We start from the raw sequence: 17,671 nt of genomic DNA, 5'->3' as shown, positions 1-17,671 counted from the left end.
TCTCAATTCGATTCCATTGATCTATATGTCTATCTTTGTGCCAGTACCATGCTGTTTTGACAACTGTGGCTTTATAATATGCTTCAAAGGCAGGGAGTGTAAGTCCTCCCACTTGGTTTTTCTTTTTTAGAGTGTCTTTAGCATTTCGAGGCATCTTTCCTTTCCAAATAAATTTGGTAACTAGCTTTTCCAAGTTTACAAAGTAGGTTGATGGAATTTTGATTGGGATTGCATTGAATCTGTAGATGAGTTTGGGTAGAATTGACATCTTAATGACATTTAGCCTTCCTATCCATGAACATGGAATATTTTTCCATCTTTTAAGGTCCCCTTCTATTTCTTTTAGTAGAGTTATGTAGTTTTCTTTGTATAGGTCTTTTAAAACTTTGGTTAGGTTTATTCCTAGGTACTTTATTTTTTTAGTTGCTATTCAAAATGGTATCTTTTTCTTGAGTGTCTCTTCAGTTTGTTCATTTCTAGCATATAGAAACATTACTGACTTATGTGCATTAATCTTGTATCCTGCTACTTTGCTAAAGTTGTTTATTAGCTCTAGTAGCTGTATCGTCGATTTCTTGGGGTTTTCCAGATATAAGATAATATCATCTGCAAACAATGACAGTTTTACTTCTTCCTTTCCAATTTGGATGCCTTTTATTTCTTTGTCTTGCTGGATTGCCCTGGCTAGCACTTCTAGCACAATGTTGAATAACAGTGGTGATAGCGGGCATCCTTGTCTTGTTCCTGATCTTAGGGGGCAGGCTTTCAGGCTCTCACCATTGAGTACTATGCTGGCTGTGGGTTTTTCATATATGCTCTTTATCATATTCAGGAAGTTTCCTTCAATTCCTAACTTTTGAAGAGTTTTTATCAAAAAGGGATGTTGCATTTTGTTGAATGCTTTTTCAGCATCTATTGAGATGATCATTTGATTTTTCCCTTTTGATTTGTTAATGTCTTGTAATACATTGATTGATTTTCTTATGTTGCACCATCCTTGCATGACTGGAATGAACCCCACTTGGTCATGGTGTATGATTTTTTTAATGTGTTTTTTTATTCGATTTGCAAGTATTTTGTTGAGGATTTTTGCGTCTATATTCATTAGGGAGATTGGCCGGTAATTTTCCTTTTTTGTAGCATCTTTGCCTGGTTTTAGTATTAGATTGATGTTAGCTTCATAAAATGAGTTAGGTAGTGTTCCATTTTCTTCAATGTTTTGAAAGAGTTTAAGTAAGATTGGTGTCAATTCTTTTTGGAAAGTTTGGTAGAATTCTCCTGTGAAGCCATCTGGCCCTGGGCATTTATTTGTGGGAAGCTTTTTGATGACTGATTGGATCTCTTTGATTGTGATTGGTTGGTTGAGGTCTTCTGTTTCATCTCTGGTCAGTCTAGGTTGCTCATATGTTTCCAGGAAATTGTCCATTTCCTCTACATTATCCAGTTTGTTGCTATACAGTTGTTCATAGTACCCTGTTATAATTTTTTTAATTTCCTCGGGACCTGCAGTAATGTCACCTTTCTTATTCATTATTTTGTTTATATGGGTCTTCTCTCTTTTTGATTTTGTCAGTCTAGCTAGGGGCTTGTCAATCTTGTTGATCTTCTCAAAGAACCAACTTTTGGTGTTATTTATCCTCTCTATTTTTTTTTTTCCCTCTCTGTGTCATTTATTTCGTCTTTATTCCTTGTTATTTCTTTTCTTCTACTTGGTTTAGGATTGGTTTGTTGTTCATTTTCTAGCTTTTTCAATTGATCCATTAGTTCTTTGATTTTGGCTGTTTCTTCCTTTTTAATATATGTGTTTAGTGCTATAAATTTCCCCCTCAGTACCGTTTTTGCTGCATCCCATAAGTTTTGGTATGTTGTGTTCTCATTTTCGTTCGTCTCTATATATTTAGCAATTTCTCTTGCTATTTCTTCTTTAACCCACTGATTGTTTAGGAATGTGTTGTTTAACCTCCAGGTATTTGTGAATTTTCTAAGTCTCTGATGGTTATTGACTTCTAATTGTATTCCATTGTGGTCAGAGAATGTGCTTTGAATAATTTCAATCTTTTTTAATTTATTGAGCCTTGTTTTATGTCCCATCATATGAGCTATTCTGGAAAAAGTCCCATGAGCACTAGAGAAATATGTGTATCCTGGTGATTTGGGATGTAATGTTCTATATATGTCTGTTAAATCCAATTCATTTATCAGATTTTTTAGGTTTTTAATTTCCTTACTGGTCTTCTGTCTGGTTGATCTATCTATAGGAGAGAGTGATGTGTTGATGTCTCCCACAATTATTGTGGAAACATCGATTGCTTCCTTTAGTTTTGCCAGTGTTTCTCTCATGTATTTTGTGGCACCTTGATTGGGTGCATAAACGTTTATGATTGTTATTTCTTCTTGTGGAATTGCCTCTTTTATTAGTATGTAGTGACCTTCTTTGTCCCTCAAAATATCCCTGCATTTAAAGTCTATTTTATCTGAGATTAATATTGCTACATCTGCTTTCTTTTGGCTGTAGCTGGCATGAAATATTTTTTTCCATCCTTTCACTTTCAATTTCTTTGTGTCCCTGTGTCTAAGATGAGTCTCTTGTATGCAGCATATTGATGGTTCATTTTTTTTGATCCATTCTGCAAATCTGCACCTTTTAATTGGTGAGTTTAATCCATTTACATTCAACGTTATAACCATGAAGGCATTTCTTGAATCAGCCATCTTATCCTTTGGTTTATGTTTGTCGTATATATTTTTCCCTCTCTCTATTAATATCCTTTAATGTAACCATACCGAGTCTCTTTAGTACTGAACCTTTCTCCATGTCTCTCTCTCCTTTCTTTGTTTCTCCATCTGTAAGGCTCCTTTAGTATCTCCAGTAGGGAAGGCCTCTTGTTAGCAAATTCTCTCAGCATTTGTTTGTCTGTGAAAAATTTAAGCTCTCCCTCAAATTTGAAGGAGAGCTTTGCTGAATAAAGTATTCTTGGTTGGAAATTTTTCTCACTCAGAATTTTAGATATGTCATGCCACTGCCTTCTCGCCTCCATGGTGGCTGCTGAGTAGTCACTACTTAGTCTTATGCTGTTTCCTTTGTATGTGGTGAATTGCTTTTCTCTTGCTGCTTTCAGAACTTGCTCCTTCTCTTCTGTATTTGACAGTGTGATCAGAATATGTCTCGGAGTGGGTTTATTTGGATTTATTCTATTTGCAGTTTGCTGGGCATTTATGATTTGTGTATTTATGGTGTTTAGAAGATTTGGGAAGTTTTCCCCAACAATTTCTTTGAATACTCTTCCTAGACCTTTACCCTTTTCTTCTCCTTCTGGAACACCAATGAGTCTTATATTTGGACGTTTTATATTATCTATCATATCTTTGAGGTCCATTTTGATTTTTTTGATTTTTTTCCCCATTCTTTCTTTTGTGCTTTCATTTTCCATTCTGTCATCTTCCAGGTCACTGATTCATTGTCCAACTTCTTCTAGTCTTGTACTATGTGTATCCAGAATCTTTTTAATTTGGTCAACAGTTTCTTTAATTTCCATAAGATCATCTATTTTTTTATCTAGCCTTGCAATGTCTTCTTTATGCTCTTCTAGGGTCTTCTTGATGTCCTTTATATCCTGTTCCATGCTCTTCTTGATGTCCTTTATATCCCGTGCCATGGTCTCATCGTTCATCTTTAGTTCTTTAATTAGTTGCTCTAAGTACTGTATTTCTTCTGATCTTTTGATTTGGGTGCTTGGACTTGGGTTATCCACATCTTCTGTTTTTTTCATGTGCTTTAAAATTTTCTGTTGTTTTTGGCCTCTTGGCATTTGCTTAACTTGGTAGGGTTCTTTTAGGATTTGTAGACCAATTGAAATCCTTATCTCTAATTTGTCAGGTCTACAGCTTCGTGGAGTACACTTTCTGTGACTAACCAGCAGGTGGAGTCTGTGAGCCACCTGTTCCCCTCAAGCCAGTTCTCCCCGGCTTTGCCTCTGTGGTGAGTGGGGGAGTAAGTCTTGTGGGGTCCAGTTGGTGTAGGGTTCTTTTAGGATTTGTAGACCAATTGAAATCCTTATCTCTAATTTGTCAGGTCTACAGCTTCGTGGAGTACACTTTCTGTGACTAACCAGCAGGTGGCGTCTGTGAGCCACCTGTTCCCCTCAAGCCAGTTCTCCCCCACTTTGCATATGTGGTGAGTAGGGGAGTAAATCTTGTGGGGTCCAGTTTTGTACCAAGCTTGCATGTGTAGTTGGTGTTGCCCGCCCTGTATAAGGGGCGTGTGTCTGGGCGGTCAGGGAAGGGGGCAGCTGTAACAACCAAATCTCCCTGGTGTTCCTGGAGTTTTAAAGCTGCTGCAATAGTCTAATCCTTCAGTTCAGTCCTGCCAGTGGCAGTTTGTCTCTGCCACTGACCCACAAGTCCTTGGTATTGGCGTGTGGCCCCTGAGACTTGTGAGTGGGTTCCTCTTCCAGGCCTTGCACTCCCTGGGCCTCTGTTGAGGGATGACTGTGCTATGTCACAGGTGAGCGCCATCCCCCCAGGGTGGTTCTGGGCTGCTGGGCTGTGTAGGGAGGCTCCCAGTCTGCTGAAAGGATGTCTGAATGGGGCTTGTTAATTCCCACTGCTCCACCTTCCCAAGTCTGGGACAACCAGCTGAGGATGCAGGGAAGGCTAATGTCCATGCCCAATTTTGTGGTGTATGCATGTTATTGTAAGCACTTCTGTCACATTCGGTTGTCTGGGGCAGCTCTGGGCTATGGGGCTGGTGACAGGCAGGAGTGTTTCCTGTCCACCAGGATGATGGCTGTGAGAGGATGCCCCCCTTTTCTTGGGAAGTTGTGGTGTTTAGTGAATTTTCTCAGCCACTGGATTATTGTCTTTTGTCTCAGAGCTCTCAGTTCTGCTCTTGTCTTGACCTGCCCAAATTGCAAGTCTTTGAAGCTTTCTGTATTGGGCTTCTTAGACTAATTGTTTTAGAAAATGAAAAAAAGATAAAAAAAAAAAAAAAAAAAAAGGATCCAGGCAGATCTAATGCATTATTGAAATGCTAATAGACAAAGCAATTAGGGCTATTAAGGAAACATCCAGGGGGCAGAGAGATCAGTTTTTCTTCGGGTTTTGCAAATGAGCCTCAGGGCCTGAGCTCTGCCCTTCCCCTTTCTATGTTCACCAGAACTTCAAAAATCCTCCGCTTTTATTTTGGAGTTTGTCTTGCTGTTTTTTTGCTATGTCTATCTCCTCTCTGCTGGGCTGGCTGCTCTCAGATGCTCTGGTTTCTGGTCTCAGTCTATCTATGGTTGGAGTTTGGATCAATAGAATGAGTTTCTGATAAGAGCTGCCACTGCAGTTCTCCCTTCTCCTTCCCGGCACTGACAGCCCCTCCTCCCACAGGACTGAGCCTGGCAGTGAGGGGCACGGGTCCCCTGGCTGCAAAAACTTACAGATTTCACTGATCTCATCAGTTCCACGTTTTCGTGAGTGTTGTATGAAGTATGCCCAAAGTCAGATTGCTCTGCGGTGTCCAGTCCACGCAGTTCCTGGCTTTCTACCTACTTCCCTGGTGGAGTAACTAAAACATACACCTCACCAATCCACCATCTTGCCCCGCCTCCTGAATTTTGTTTTGAGAATACTGAAAAGAATACAGAGATAGGAGAATTCTACTGACAGTAATGTGGAAGTCTTGAATTGTCCCTGAAAACTTAAATATCATTATTTCATTGATAAAAGAGTCTACACAAGAGTCTGCACAACAGAAGAAAACCACACAAAGGTGATTAATTTGATGAGACCCACAGAAAATTAACCTAAACAGAAATCCCACATGAATCATGGAATTCAGGTTTCCAGTTATATAGGCCCCTGAATGTATTATTTGGCAAATCAGAAAAAGTAAATTGTGCAATGCATTCATAGAGGGAAATAATTCTATCCTCAGAAAAGAAATTCTCTAACATATTGGGAGTAATGGCAAAGGAATAGCACGAATCCATCAGAGCCCACTTGCCCAGAAATATATAAACTAGTGTGTGATGATGATTCATTAAGATCAGTGATTCCACACCAAGATTCTCACCATAGGGATCAGATAGATGGCAAAGAGCATCACAAACAGAAGGGGTTTCATCTCTGGTTGATCTGTAAATCTAATCAGGATAAAATGAGTTCTCAAGAAATGATTATCTCTTGCCATCTTCAACTTCTTTGGTGAGATAAGAATTGTGGAGATGTAAGATTGTAATTTGGAGTGTGTATAAATTTCCTTTAAATTTGTTTGCACAATAAGCAGAACAGCATTTTCTTCAAGCTTCCTGTGCTATGTATGGAACACAGGCACATACACCTCAAGGGAACATTAGTTCCTCTAAAATATCTGCTTCCATCACCTCAAGTTCTGAAACTCAGATTCACTGGAATATTTCTTATTTCCAAGGAGAACACTTACAGTAGTGAAGACTTAGTGCTATCAATTTATGCAAAGATAGTGTACAAACCTAGGTTATTTATATTTGTTTTAGTGTTCCCAAATAGTATTAATGTCAATGTCAGTTTTCATTGACAATCCTTAAGGTATTATTAAAAGCAACCTTCTGTATGTATGTCTGTGTGTTTGTGTGTATATGTTTCTTTTCCACTGACTAGATTTCTCTTGTTACCCTAATTGAGAGTACAATTGAAAATAGTACACTGCGGATATGGGAATTTTATATTTTAGGAATATACAAAAATCTAAGAATGAAGAAAGTGACAATTCATCTTTAAAGTAAATCACCTTGGAGAGCTAGGTAAATAGATATCTTTAGTAATTAATTTGAATATATCACCTTCACCTTCAAATTGTTAAAACACAAAATAATCTACAGAATATTATTTTTAACATCTTACACCTTTATTAAATAATTCATGAATTAGGTGGGATCCAATCCATAAAATTGTAAGTGAGCACACAAGAGCAAGAGGAAGAATGAAGCTGTCATAGGCAGAATAAGGAAATTGTAAAGAATATAATATTATTTTAAGTGTAGAATAGCTTTCTTTATTTAACTTACCCTTGAGTTAGAGAATTGGGCTAAATAAGAAAAAGAGCGGTAGAGAATTACATTTGGTTGTTCTCAGTTTCAAGTTCTGGGAGAGTTGTTCTTAGGTTTCAGCTTCTGGGAGAACCAAAGATTAAAAAAAAAAAAAATCGCAACTTAGTTAAACTCTGATTTGTTGTAATGGTGCATGTATGTGTGACTCCACCTTGGGCCTTCTTAATTTATTTAATCCCCTTTTGATTCAGCTCTCAGCTCTCAGCCATTGAGAGTTGTGATCAAAATTTAAGGTGTTGAGTTCCTTTCTAGGTTACTCCCTGAAGTCTCAGAGTAGTATTGTAGGTTGTGATGCAGGGCTCATAGGTGACCAAGATGTCATTTTTTTCCTTTATATCACTCTAGGCATAAAGAAATCATTTTTCCATTCACAGGTGGCTGGGTATATCCATTTAAAACTCGTGAGAGAACAAAGCACACCAAGGAGTCTATTATAGTCACTATAAGTAGTAAAATCCCCAGTGTTTGGAGGATGCTTCCAAGTCAACGTGCCCATTATTCTAACCAGTTGAAATCAAAGAGATTACAAAAGGACTCCTGGAATGGTCTACTCACATAAACCATGTGGCTTTTTAAAATTGTTTCATAAAATTGTGTCTCATATTCCTCAGAATCGTTCATGCAAGAACAAGAAGTGGTCTTGACAATGGCACAAAAACCTACTTGTTTAGCTAAAAAGTAATCAAGCTCTATGCTATTGTCTAAAACAACTTTAGTGCATGAATTTGACTGTTTCTGTGTAACTATATATCTAGCAGTAGATTCAGCAATTTCTTCTCTTGTAACTGATCACTCTGTAGTCATGCTTTCTTTTGTGTCAACCCTAAACCAAGGCAACAACGATCTACAGAAAGAGGAAAATCTGGAATCATGAATTCCCCCAAGAAAATCAAGTCATCTTCCAAACTAGATTGAGAAGAGTTGTTCAGTGTGAGGTTTTAGAATGGTTATGAACTTCTAATGAGACAACTAGGGGGCTGAGGATGCATTATTCCATCACTGTCCAACAATCCATACAATGAGTGACCCAACCAGTAGAGGTTGTATTTCTTCTAAGAAAGATATAGTGCAACCTACCCCTAGAGACTTACTGTTCATTTCTGGAATATCAGTGTAATATTGCCTAATACATCCACTAGTCTGGGTCCATTTTGAATTATTGCATCTGGAGAAAGAGATTACCTGAGGGGGTAGGAAAAAAAAAAGTGCACAGATAATGGCCATGCTGTTTAGTTTTTTGTTTTTTTGTTTTTTTTTTTTTTGGCAAAGGATGGAAAGTAAAGGCTTGTCTGCCTTTTCTGAGTAAACATGAGGCAGGGGAAGACAGCTACTAAGGTAGTGATCACAACATGAGGAGAGAGAGAGAGCTTTTTACAAAAGCAGCATTTGGGACCTGAAAGAAATTAGTCATAGGTAAATCAATTGGGTCTCTGTCATCATGCATGGAACAGAGTGTTTTCCCCCCACCCTCCCTTTGCAATGTCCTAGGAGAAGCATACATTGGCATTGTCTTTTCAGGTCAGGTCAAGGACTAAACATAAAGAAAGAAAAAGGAATTTGTGCATTATGAGGAAAAGAAAGTCCATGTGCCAGTTTGACATGACCTTGTGACATCATCTACTTTATTTCTTGGTTCATTGGATTTTTAAGTTTCCAGAGTTGGAACAAATCAAGGACTCTGGGGAAGAATTTTAATTTAGAGATATTCACCAATGGTTGAATACTCTGTAATTTAGCTGCAGGGTCAGAAGTCAGAAGTTAGGAACATTTGTTAGGTTCCCTTACAATGAGGATTTAGGGCTGTATTTCATTGGTGATATTTCAAGTAGACCCAGTCTCCTAGTCCCCGATCATGATTTATGGGGTGTCTGTCCACCTCAGGAAAGTTATTTATTTGTTGAGATTATATTTGGCATACTACATTAAGGATTTGAAATATTGGGTCATGTCATTGTGTGACAATATGGGATCATTTGCCAATTTTATTCCTAGACACATAGGTCTGACAGTAATAATTTTATGTGAGGTGAGTGTGTGTTTCCCAAAAGAAGTGCTATGAATGATCATCAGGGTCAAGGGTAAAATTTGGGGCAGAGACAGCCAGTTTCTTTAGTTAATTTAGATAATTTTAACCTGTATTTGCCATTTGTTCTTTCAACTTTGCCATAGGAATGAGAACGGTAGAGGCAATGAAAATACTACTTGGCTTGGAATAACTTTGCCAAGACTAACAAGACTAAAGCTAGTGCCATGACCACTGGAAATAGAAGAAGGAAATTACTCTCAGCGTTATCAGCCTTTAGGCAAAGGAATGCTTCAATCTATCCAGAAAACAGACATATAATTAAAAGGACTTAACTATAAACCATGTGGGTGTAAGCTGGATGAAATTAAGCTGTAAATGATCAAAGAGACCAGATACAGGTGGAAAATATCAACTCAAAACAGGAATCATTTCTTCAGGATTATGGGTTTGAGAAATTAAGCTTTATTATATACATTTGTAGCTGCTTTGCAAAAGTTTCTTCACCTGTCCTTGCTCAGAATTTGGATGAATTTATTAACACCATGATGAGTAAAAGACTAAAAATCTGAAGAGGAATTCTTTAGGTAGCCTGGGAACACCACATGGCCATCTTAGCCTTCTCAAAGCTCCAAATCCCAGTTAAAACTACAGCCTCTCTTTATTCAATATTTTGTTCAAATTTTGAGGACTTCTGTTGCAATTGAGCTAAACATTTAATTGACAAAAAGACAAAGTCAGGCAATAAAGCACACATTTCATTATTTTCATGCCATGTGAATCAGTTTTTGGGGAGCCCAGGTTTAGGAGGGGCTTCACCTAAATGAGCTATAATCTCAGCTGTTTTTTAATGAAAAGCTGTAAGAACATTTCTTTGATCTTTAGGCTCAGTTTTTTTAGTGTGAGTCCCCATTTTAATGATGGCAACCATAGAAGAGAGTGAAATGGCAAAGGCAAGAATAATTAGTTGCTGTCTATTTTTAATTAGAATACCAGCAGAAGTGAGAAATCCTTTTTGTTTCCACAGCATGCCAAAACCATGGTTACACCAAAAGCATACTATCAGTATAAATATTAACAGATTTTTCAATAACTAGGAAACAGGTTGGGTAAGAACATAAAGTTCAGCCTGTTGGGCAGAAGAAAATTGTGGAAGTCTACCTCATTTAATCAGTTTATATTGAGTGGTAACTGTATAGACTGCTTGGAATTTACCATTGGAATTCTTAGTGTAGGAACCATCAGCAAATAAAATGAGGTCTGTATTGGTTAAGGGAGTACCCTGTAAATCTAGATGTGGGGTTGTTACTTGTGAAATTACCAATTTATAAGCATGGGGTTCCCAATTGTCAGGTAAAGTTGGCAGAGTGGTAGGGTTAAGGACATGTAGCATTTTAGGCAAAGATTAGGAGGTGAAAGTAGAAGGATCTCATAAAAAGTCCATTTGCAAAGAAAACATTTTGGGTTAGCTTTGAATTTAGAAGACTTTGAACATGCTTGGGTTTGTAAATAGATATCATTTCCCAGGGTTAAATTTGCTGACATACCAAATAATTTGACAGCTGCCACCATAGTTTTTAAACAATTTGGGTAAGCACAAGCAACTACATCAAGTTATAGACTATAATGTGCAATAGGTTTAGATTTTCTTCCATGTTCTTGACTTAACATTTCTAGGGCTTGGTTTTCTCATCTGTGGACAAATAGGGTAAAATTTTTTTGATAGTCCTAAGACAAGTGGTGCTTATAATGTCAAATTTAATTCTAAAAGTTTATTCATGTTTATTCTCCCATGGAAAGGGCTCAGGTATGGTTGTTTAGGTTAATTCATAAGGAGGCACTGTCATCAATGAAAAGTTTGGAACCCAAAGTCTGCAACAAGTTAGACCCCCATATCCTCTCTGTTGTCTCTGAGTTGTGGGTCTAACAAATTCTTGAATTAATTTTATCTGTTTAGGAGATAATTGAATTCCTGAGGCATTTAATTCATGACCCAACAAAATGTACAGTTTTGGGGAAACACTGTCATCTTTCTTTTGACACTTTGTGTCCTTTATGTGCCAGTTTTAGTGGCAGATAAATATAGTCTCTTGTGGAGGGCCTCTTTAGTCAGTGAGCATAATAACAAATTGTAACAGGGTTGAGTCTTTAGAGAACTGTAGAGTACCTAAATCTTGATGGAGCACTTGAGAAAAATAAGAGGGTGTCTGAGTAAAACCTTGGGACATTACAGTCCAGGTATATTGCTGATAATATAAAGTGCAGGCAAATAGATTCTAGCTATCTAGGATGCTAAAAATGCTGAACACAAATTTACAACTATAAACCATTGTGAATTTGGAGTGACAGAGATAGAGAGTATTTGGATTTGAACAACTGAAAAGCAGGGAATCACTATTTTATTGAAAAGTTTTAGTTCTTGGACAAAACACTAACCTCAAGTACTGTATTTTTCAATTGGTAGTATTAGTGTATTACATGGACAAAGCATCGTATAATTAGACCTTTCACACCTATGGAGTAAGACCTTCAATGGCTTCAATTTTAGTGGATACTCGTGAAATCTGTTAAAAGGTCTAGAAGTGTCTATTTGTATCTTTCTTTGCTTAGCACTCTTTATTTTACTGATGCCAGTGTTGGAAGTTGCCACATGGACTCAGAACTTCAGAAAGGTTGGGGTTGTTATAGGTGTTGTTTCCTCCATATATAGAGCAGTTGCAGAGAGTATAAAATACAAGATTCTCTTTGCTCAAGGAATTCTAAAATAAGTTCTCTGTTAGGAGCAAATCAAATTGTTCCTTTTAATCTGGACAGTGGATCTCTTCCCAATAGATCAATTGGAGCTGACTCGCAGAGCAATAAGGAAAGTTTTTTTAGTGTAAGGTTTAAGAGACATTTGGATTGGTTGAGACATAAATGACCATTGGACTTGGTTTGACACTCCCACCAAAATACCTGCTTTTAACTTCAAGGAATGTGTTGTTTTAGAAGAGTTAGGTTTGAAGTTGACAAGTAGTTTCAGTGTCCATTAGAACTTTACAAGATTTCCTGCTTATTTTAAATTCAGTTTTTCCCACAGTATTTAAAGAGACTATGGAGAAAAGGCGAGGATGTTCCTCAGAGCCCCATCAATACTGAAAAGTTCCAGTTGCCGATTTCCCCTTAGGAATAAAATGAGGGGCTATTTGATTAGTCATTGGAGACTTCCTTTGAAGACAGTTGTTTTTTTTCTAATGGTTGATTGTAAATTAGACGACTGTTTCTATTCCAGCAATAGGGTTTTGGAAGACGTAATTTTAAAAAGTGTTTATATGAACTGTTTTTTTTTTTTTTGCATTTCTTCAATAATAATAATTTTAAAAAACGATGCTATTTTCTGTTTTCTTGTAAAAACTTAATCAGCATTTTGAACTAGGTTAGCTTTTTATTTTGTACTTAAAATTCTGATACTGACACTTCACAGGCTAAGTATAAAATGAAGTTTTTTGTGTGTGCAATTAAGATGGACTGTAAACTGTTATATTCAGTGATACAGTTGTAAACTTGTAATGTATATAGCATGATATATTTTTATCTTACAGAATAAATCAATTGTATATGTTTTTCTCTTGATAAATAGCTGTATGAAATTTGTTTCTTCAATATTTTTCTTCTCTTGTACAATATTCTGACATCCTACCAGTATTTGTCCTACTGGGTTTTTGTTTTGTTTTGTTTTCTGTTCTGTATAATAGTATCTAATGTTGGCAAAAATTGAATTTTTTGAAGTACACAGATTGTTATGGCTTTTGTATTTTGTGGACACAGATTTTGAGGATCACTATTTACAAATAAAATGTTTTACATCTAAATATATATATATATAATGAATATATGAATTATAATTACATATAACTATGCCAAAATATAATATATTATAAAATATAAAATACAAATTTAAAAGAATGGGAATAAATAAAAGACATATTTAAAATGTTTTATTTTATATTAATTAAATTGATATTTTTAGCTTATCTTCCTGGCAAATTTTATACTCTTTTACCAAATTCTCAAAAGTGTCCTCTGATATTTTGATTGGAGTTACATTTAACTTTCACTTATTTATAAAAAATTCATTCAACTAGAGTTAATGACTTACTTTAGATCATTCACCAAAGCATATCTCAGTATGATTCAAGTATTACATGTAAAAATAGAAATATCTGAAAATATCAATGATTATGAGATTACACAGTAGAAAATATTCACACAGCAAGATAATCAAAGAAAGAAAAAGGCAATAATCAACAGATATGAATACCATATAGGGAAATTTACTATATATCACAAAAGATCATAAGCAAAATTTGAAGGCAAGAAAATCTGAGAAAAAATGAACCACAGCTATGTATACAACTTCAATAGCCTTTCAATGTAAATATAAATAACATGACAATCTAAGGCTTACTAAAAAGTAGGCAAATGATACAAGGGGGTAATTTTCAGGAAAATTATAATAAATGTATGAAAAAATGTTTACATTCATTAGCAGTCAGAGATATAAAAATTACATTCATTTATAAATCATGTACTCAGGAGATATTTATTGAATGCCAAGTGCATCGTGTCATGCACTGTGTTAAATGTTGATCATATAATATTAAATATGACATTGATATTTGAGAGAAGAAAATAGGCTTTCATTTAATTATCTGAAAGCTACAATTTACTATTTATTCTTCTTTTAAAAAAATGCTCATATCTATGCACCCCTCTCCTTATGTAGAGTCTCCTCCAATTTCTACTTTCATCACCTATTATGTGAATTATTGTGATTAGTCTCATTGCTTCTAGTCTCTTTTTCCAATCAAAGGCTGGAAGAGTTTCCTGAAAATTAAATTATATTACAATGTTTGATGCTTCTAAGATAAATTTAGGTGACTTAGGGTGGCATTAAGATTCTCAATAACATAATCCAGCTCCGTCCTTATTTGCTACATTACCAACAGTTCTCACCAACAGTTCTGCCAGCATCTCACTGTCCACTAATTGTTCACCTTATTCTCCTACCCCCAGCATAAAATCATGTCTACAAACAATAACAATGTTCATGTTCTTATTCCAGTTTTCCCACAAATATCAAAAATATTTCCATTCTTACAGCAGATTAGCTTCTAATGTTACTTAATTGGTAAATATCCCAGGCTAGAATTTGTGTAACAACAAAGATGTTATATACATGCAACACAATCTAGAATTGTATGTGTATAATCTGCATTGCTTTTTATCCATATTTGTATGTTCAATATCCTTATTAGATGGTAAGAAGCTTAAGATCAACTGACTTAAGCTACTGTGAATGAAGCTATAAATGCTAGGAAAAGGTAGTATTGATCTAAATCCCAGCCCTATTCATGGATGACCTAAACGAATGTGGGTAAGCTACGAAATAGTTGAAAGTGTGAATTTTTACTGTGGAAGAGCATGAAAAATAATGCCTAGCAGATAGTAGTTCTTAAGTTATTTTTTCTTTCAGTTTTCAATGTTAAGTGATCCATAAATATTTGCACAGCATCTACTTATTTCTACAAATGATATGAATATAACATAAATTTACATTATGAACAGTGCAAGTTACTGATATTCCTAACAACAAACAAGACATATAATGATATAAGGGAACAAACGATTAACTTAATTGATATATTCTGGAATTGCACTGTCATGCCTCATAGACAACTAATCAAACTAAGTGAAAACATTCAAATCCATATGGATTTCAATGTCAGTAGCATCATGTTCTACTACAGAGTTACAAATCTGCATTCTAAAAACTGTTTCACAGAGCTTGAGAGGATAAATAACTAAGATGAAAAGGGGAAAATGTTCTTAATTTGAGAATACATATTCTGCATGAATCCATATTCAAACATAATTTCTAGAACAAAAATAAAGTTAATAATCAAATTCAAAAGCTCATATTATATCTGACAGATCGTGTCAAAGGGATTACAATTTGAGAACTTTGAATATGCCTGAATTGTTACAATACAGGATTCCACATAATTGCCAACAATCTTGATTTTATATACTGCCTTAAATTCATAGTGTCTGTTGAATTTGTTAAATACTATAATTAAATAAATTCTGAGACAATTCGTGGCCTCAAGAGTAATTAGGTACTCATATTAGACCAGACTAATATGGGCTCTATTGGACTCTATTAGATTAGATTTTGAAATGCATCTCAGTAGAAACTGTCTTTTCAGAAGTTACATATTCATTTCTATATTATTTGATAAATACTTCAAAATATATTGCTGATTTAATATTTTCCATATGAAATGGCCATTTAATATTTTCTCAGTATCCTTTGACTTTTAAAATTTTTTCAGCATATTAAAATCAGTTTGCTACAGGGTGTGAATTTTCAGAATGTTATGTGATTTATTGTTCATAATTCTTTTCACAACATTTATTACTTCTTTATTTCTTAGACTATAAATAAAAGGGTTTAAAAAAGGAATTACCATAGTATAAAAAATATCAATATGTATGTCTTTATCTTCTTCTTGAATTGAATTTGGTAGAACATAAGTGAAAAGAACAGAACCATAGAATAATGAGACAGAGAGAAAATGGGATGCACAAGTTGATAAGGCTTTGCCTCTTCCCCTTTTGGATTTCATTTTGAAAATAGTGAAAAGAATGGAGATATAAGAGATTATAACTATGGTAATAGTAAAGATTTGAATTGACCCTGACAAGACGGGTATCATCAGTTTGTTGATATATGGGTCAACACAAGAAAGTTTGCACAATGGAAAAACATCACAAAAATAGTGATTGATTTGATGAGAGCCACAAAAAGTTAACCTAAAGAGAAACCCTAAATGAATCAAGCAGTGCAAATTTCCAGCAATGTAGGCCCCTGTGGTCATCTGAATGCAGAGTTTCTTTGACATCCTGGTGTGGTACTGCAGTGGGCTGCATATTGCCACATACCTGTCATAGGCCATTGCTGCCAGAAGAAAGCAGGCTGCACTTCCAGCAAGACAGAGAAAATAAAATTGTGCCATGCATTCATAGAGGGAAATCATTCTGTTTTCTGAAAATAAATCGTCTAACATCTTGGGGGTAATAGTACAGGGACTGCAGGAATCCATCAGAGCCAGATTGCCCAGAAAGATGTACATTGGTGTGTGAAGACGACGTTCTATATAGAGCAATGCCACCAAACCAAGATTCCCCACCATGGTGATCAGATAGATAATAGAGAACACCACAAACAGAAGGGGCTTCAGCTCTGGTTGATCTGTAAATCCAGTGAGGGTAAAAACATTTTCCATGGAGTGGTTATCTTTGGTCATCTCCACCTTCTCTGTTGAGATGAGATTTATATAGAAACACTGTTTTAATTTAGAATATGTCTTATTTTTCCTTCAAATTTCTCAATGTAAAAGCAGCAGAGGAGCTTCTTCATTTGTTCTCTTTCTTTCAAATACAGGCATGCAGACTTCTAGGGAAGTTATTTCCCCTAAAGTTATCTGTGTGACCTTGAGCCATGAGACCAGAATACATAGGAACATTTATTTTATAATTTCAAAGATACTGCTTACAGTAGTAATGATTGGCTGTATGAATTCATAAAAACATATTGTACAAATCCAGGATACCCATATTGCTTCAGCATTTCCAAATAATTGCAGTGTTAGTTTTGCATTGAATATTCTTAAAACCTACTTTAAAGCAATTTTCCTGTATATGTATTTTTCCCACTGAGCAACCATTTTTCCTATACTATTGGAATTATGTTAGGAAGTGCATAAAGATCACTAAAGATGAAAGAGGACTGTTCATCTTTAGTGAAACTGAGCTTGAAGAGTTTGGGAAATAAATATCCACATATTTATTTCTTTAGTAATTAATAATATCACCCTCATTTTTACGTCAACCCATTGTGTCACCTACTCCTGTTTTGGCAGAGCAAATTCTCTGACACTATTTGTAAATAAATTATCATTGTTTTCTCTATTTATCTGAATATATTCCATTTGTTGCTTTCAGGGTCTCCTTGATGTTCTAGTATTATTAGGTTTGTGAGCCATCATAATGATGAGCAAATTATAAGGTTTATGAATACCCTTCATGTACCCTTTCCACCTTGTTCTATAGAGGTTCCCTCCTAATATTTTTAGTTTGACACATAAGAGCTTCCTTTTATTTGATTACTCATTTAAGCTCATGTTTCCTTGATCATTTCTACATCTATTTATCTTTATTGGAATTCAGGGACCATAATTTTCTAATATTAACAGAAGTGTGCTTCCTGGAAAAGTTTAAACTATGATGATTCCTATAAGATAAATTCAATTTCTATTCGGTGGCATTTAAAGTTCTCTCTATCCTTATCCACCTCCATCCTCACTTCCTACATTGACCAACAGCTCCTCCAAGTTTTTCACTTTGGCCACCCATTTTCATCTCCTTCTTCCCCCTACCCTGAAAACCACACTCATTTCCACCAGAACCGGATCTGCCCATGCTCTTTTCTCCATTTTTTTTCTTGTGCAAACAATAAAATCACTTCCATCTC

The 17,671-nt window shown here is 35.5% G+C and overlaps 1 protein-coding gene across 1 annotated transcript; it reads right to left on the bottom strand.

Annotated features, from left to right (window-relative positions):
* Positions 1–15,488: 15,488 nt before the first annotated feature.
* LOC119511443 (olfactory receptor 5K1-like) lies at positions 15,489–16,445 on the bottom strand. Its single transcript, XM_037805859.1, has one exon. The coding sequence runs from the start codon at positions 16,443–16,445 to the stop codon at positions 15,489–15,491; it is 957 nt and encodes a 318-aa protein (XP_037661787.1).
* Between the last annotated feature and the right edge of the window lie 1,226 nt (positions 16,446–17,671).

Source organism: Choloepus didactylus, chromosome 1 (genome assembly GCF_015220235.1).
Source record: "Choloepus didactylus isolate mChoDid1 chromosome 1, mChoDid1.pri, whole genome shotgun sequence".
NCBI classification, from domain to species: Eukaryota; Metazoa; Chordata; class Mammalia; order Pilosa; family Megalonychidae; genus Choloepus; species Choloepus didactylus.
Note: the sequence above shows the minus strand (reverse complement) of the source record. Positions and strands in the feature narration are given on the sequence as shown.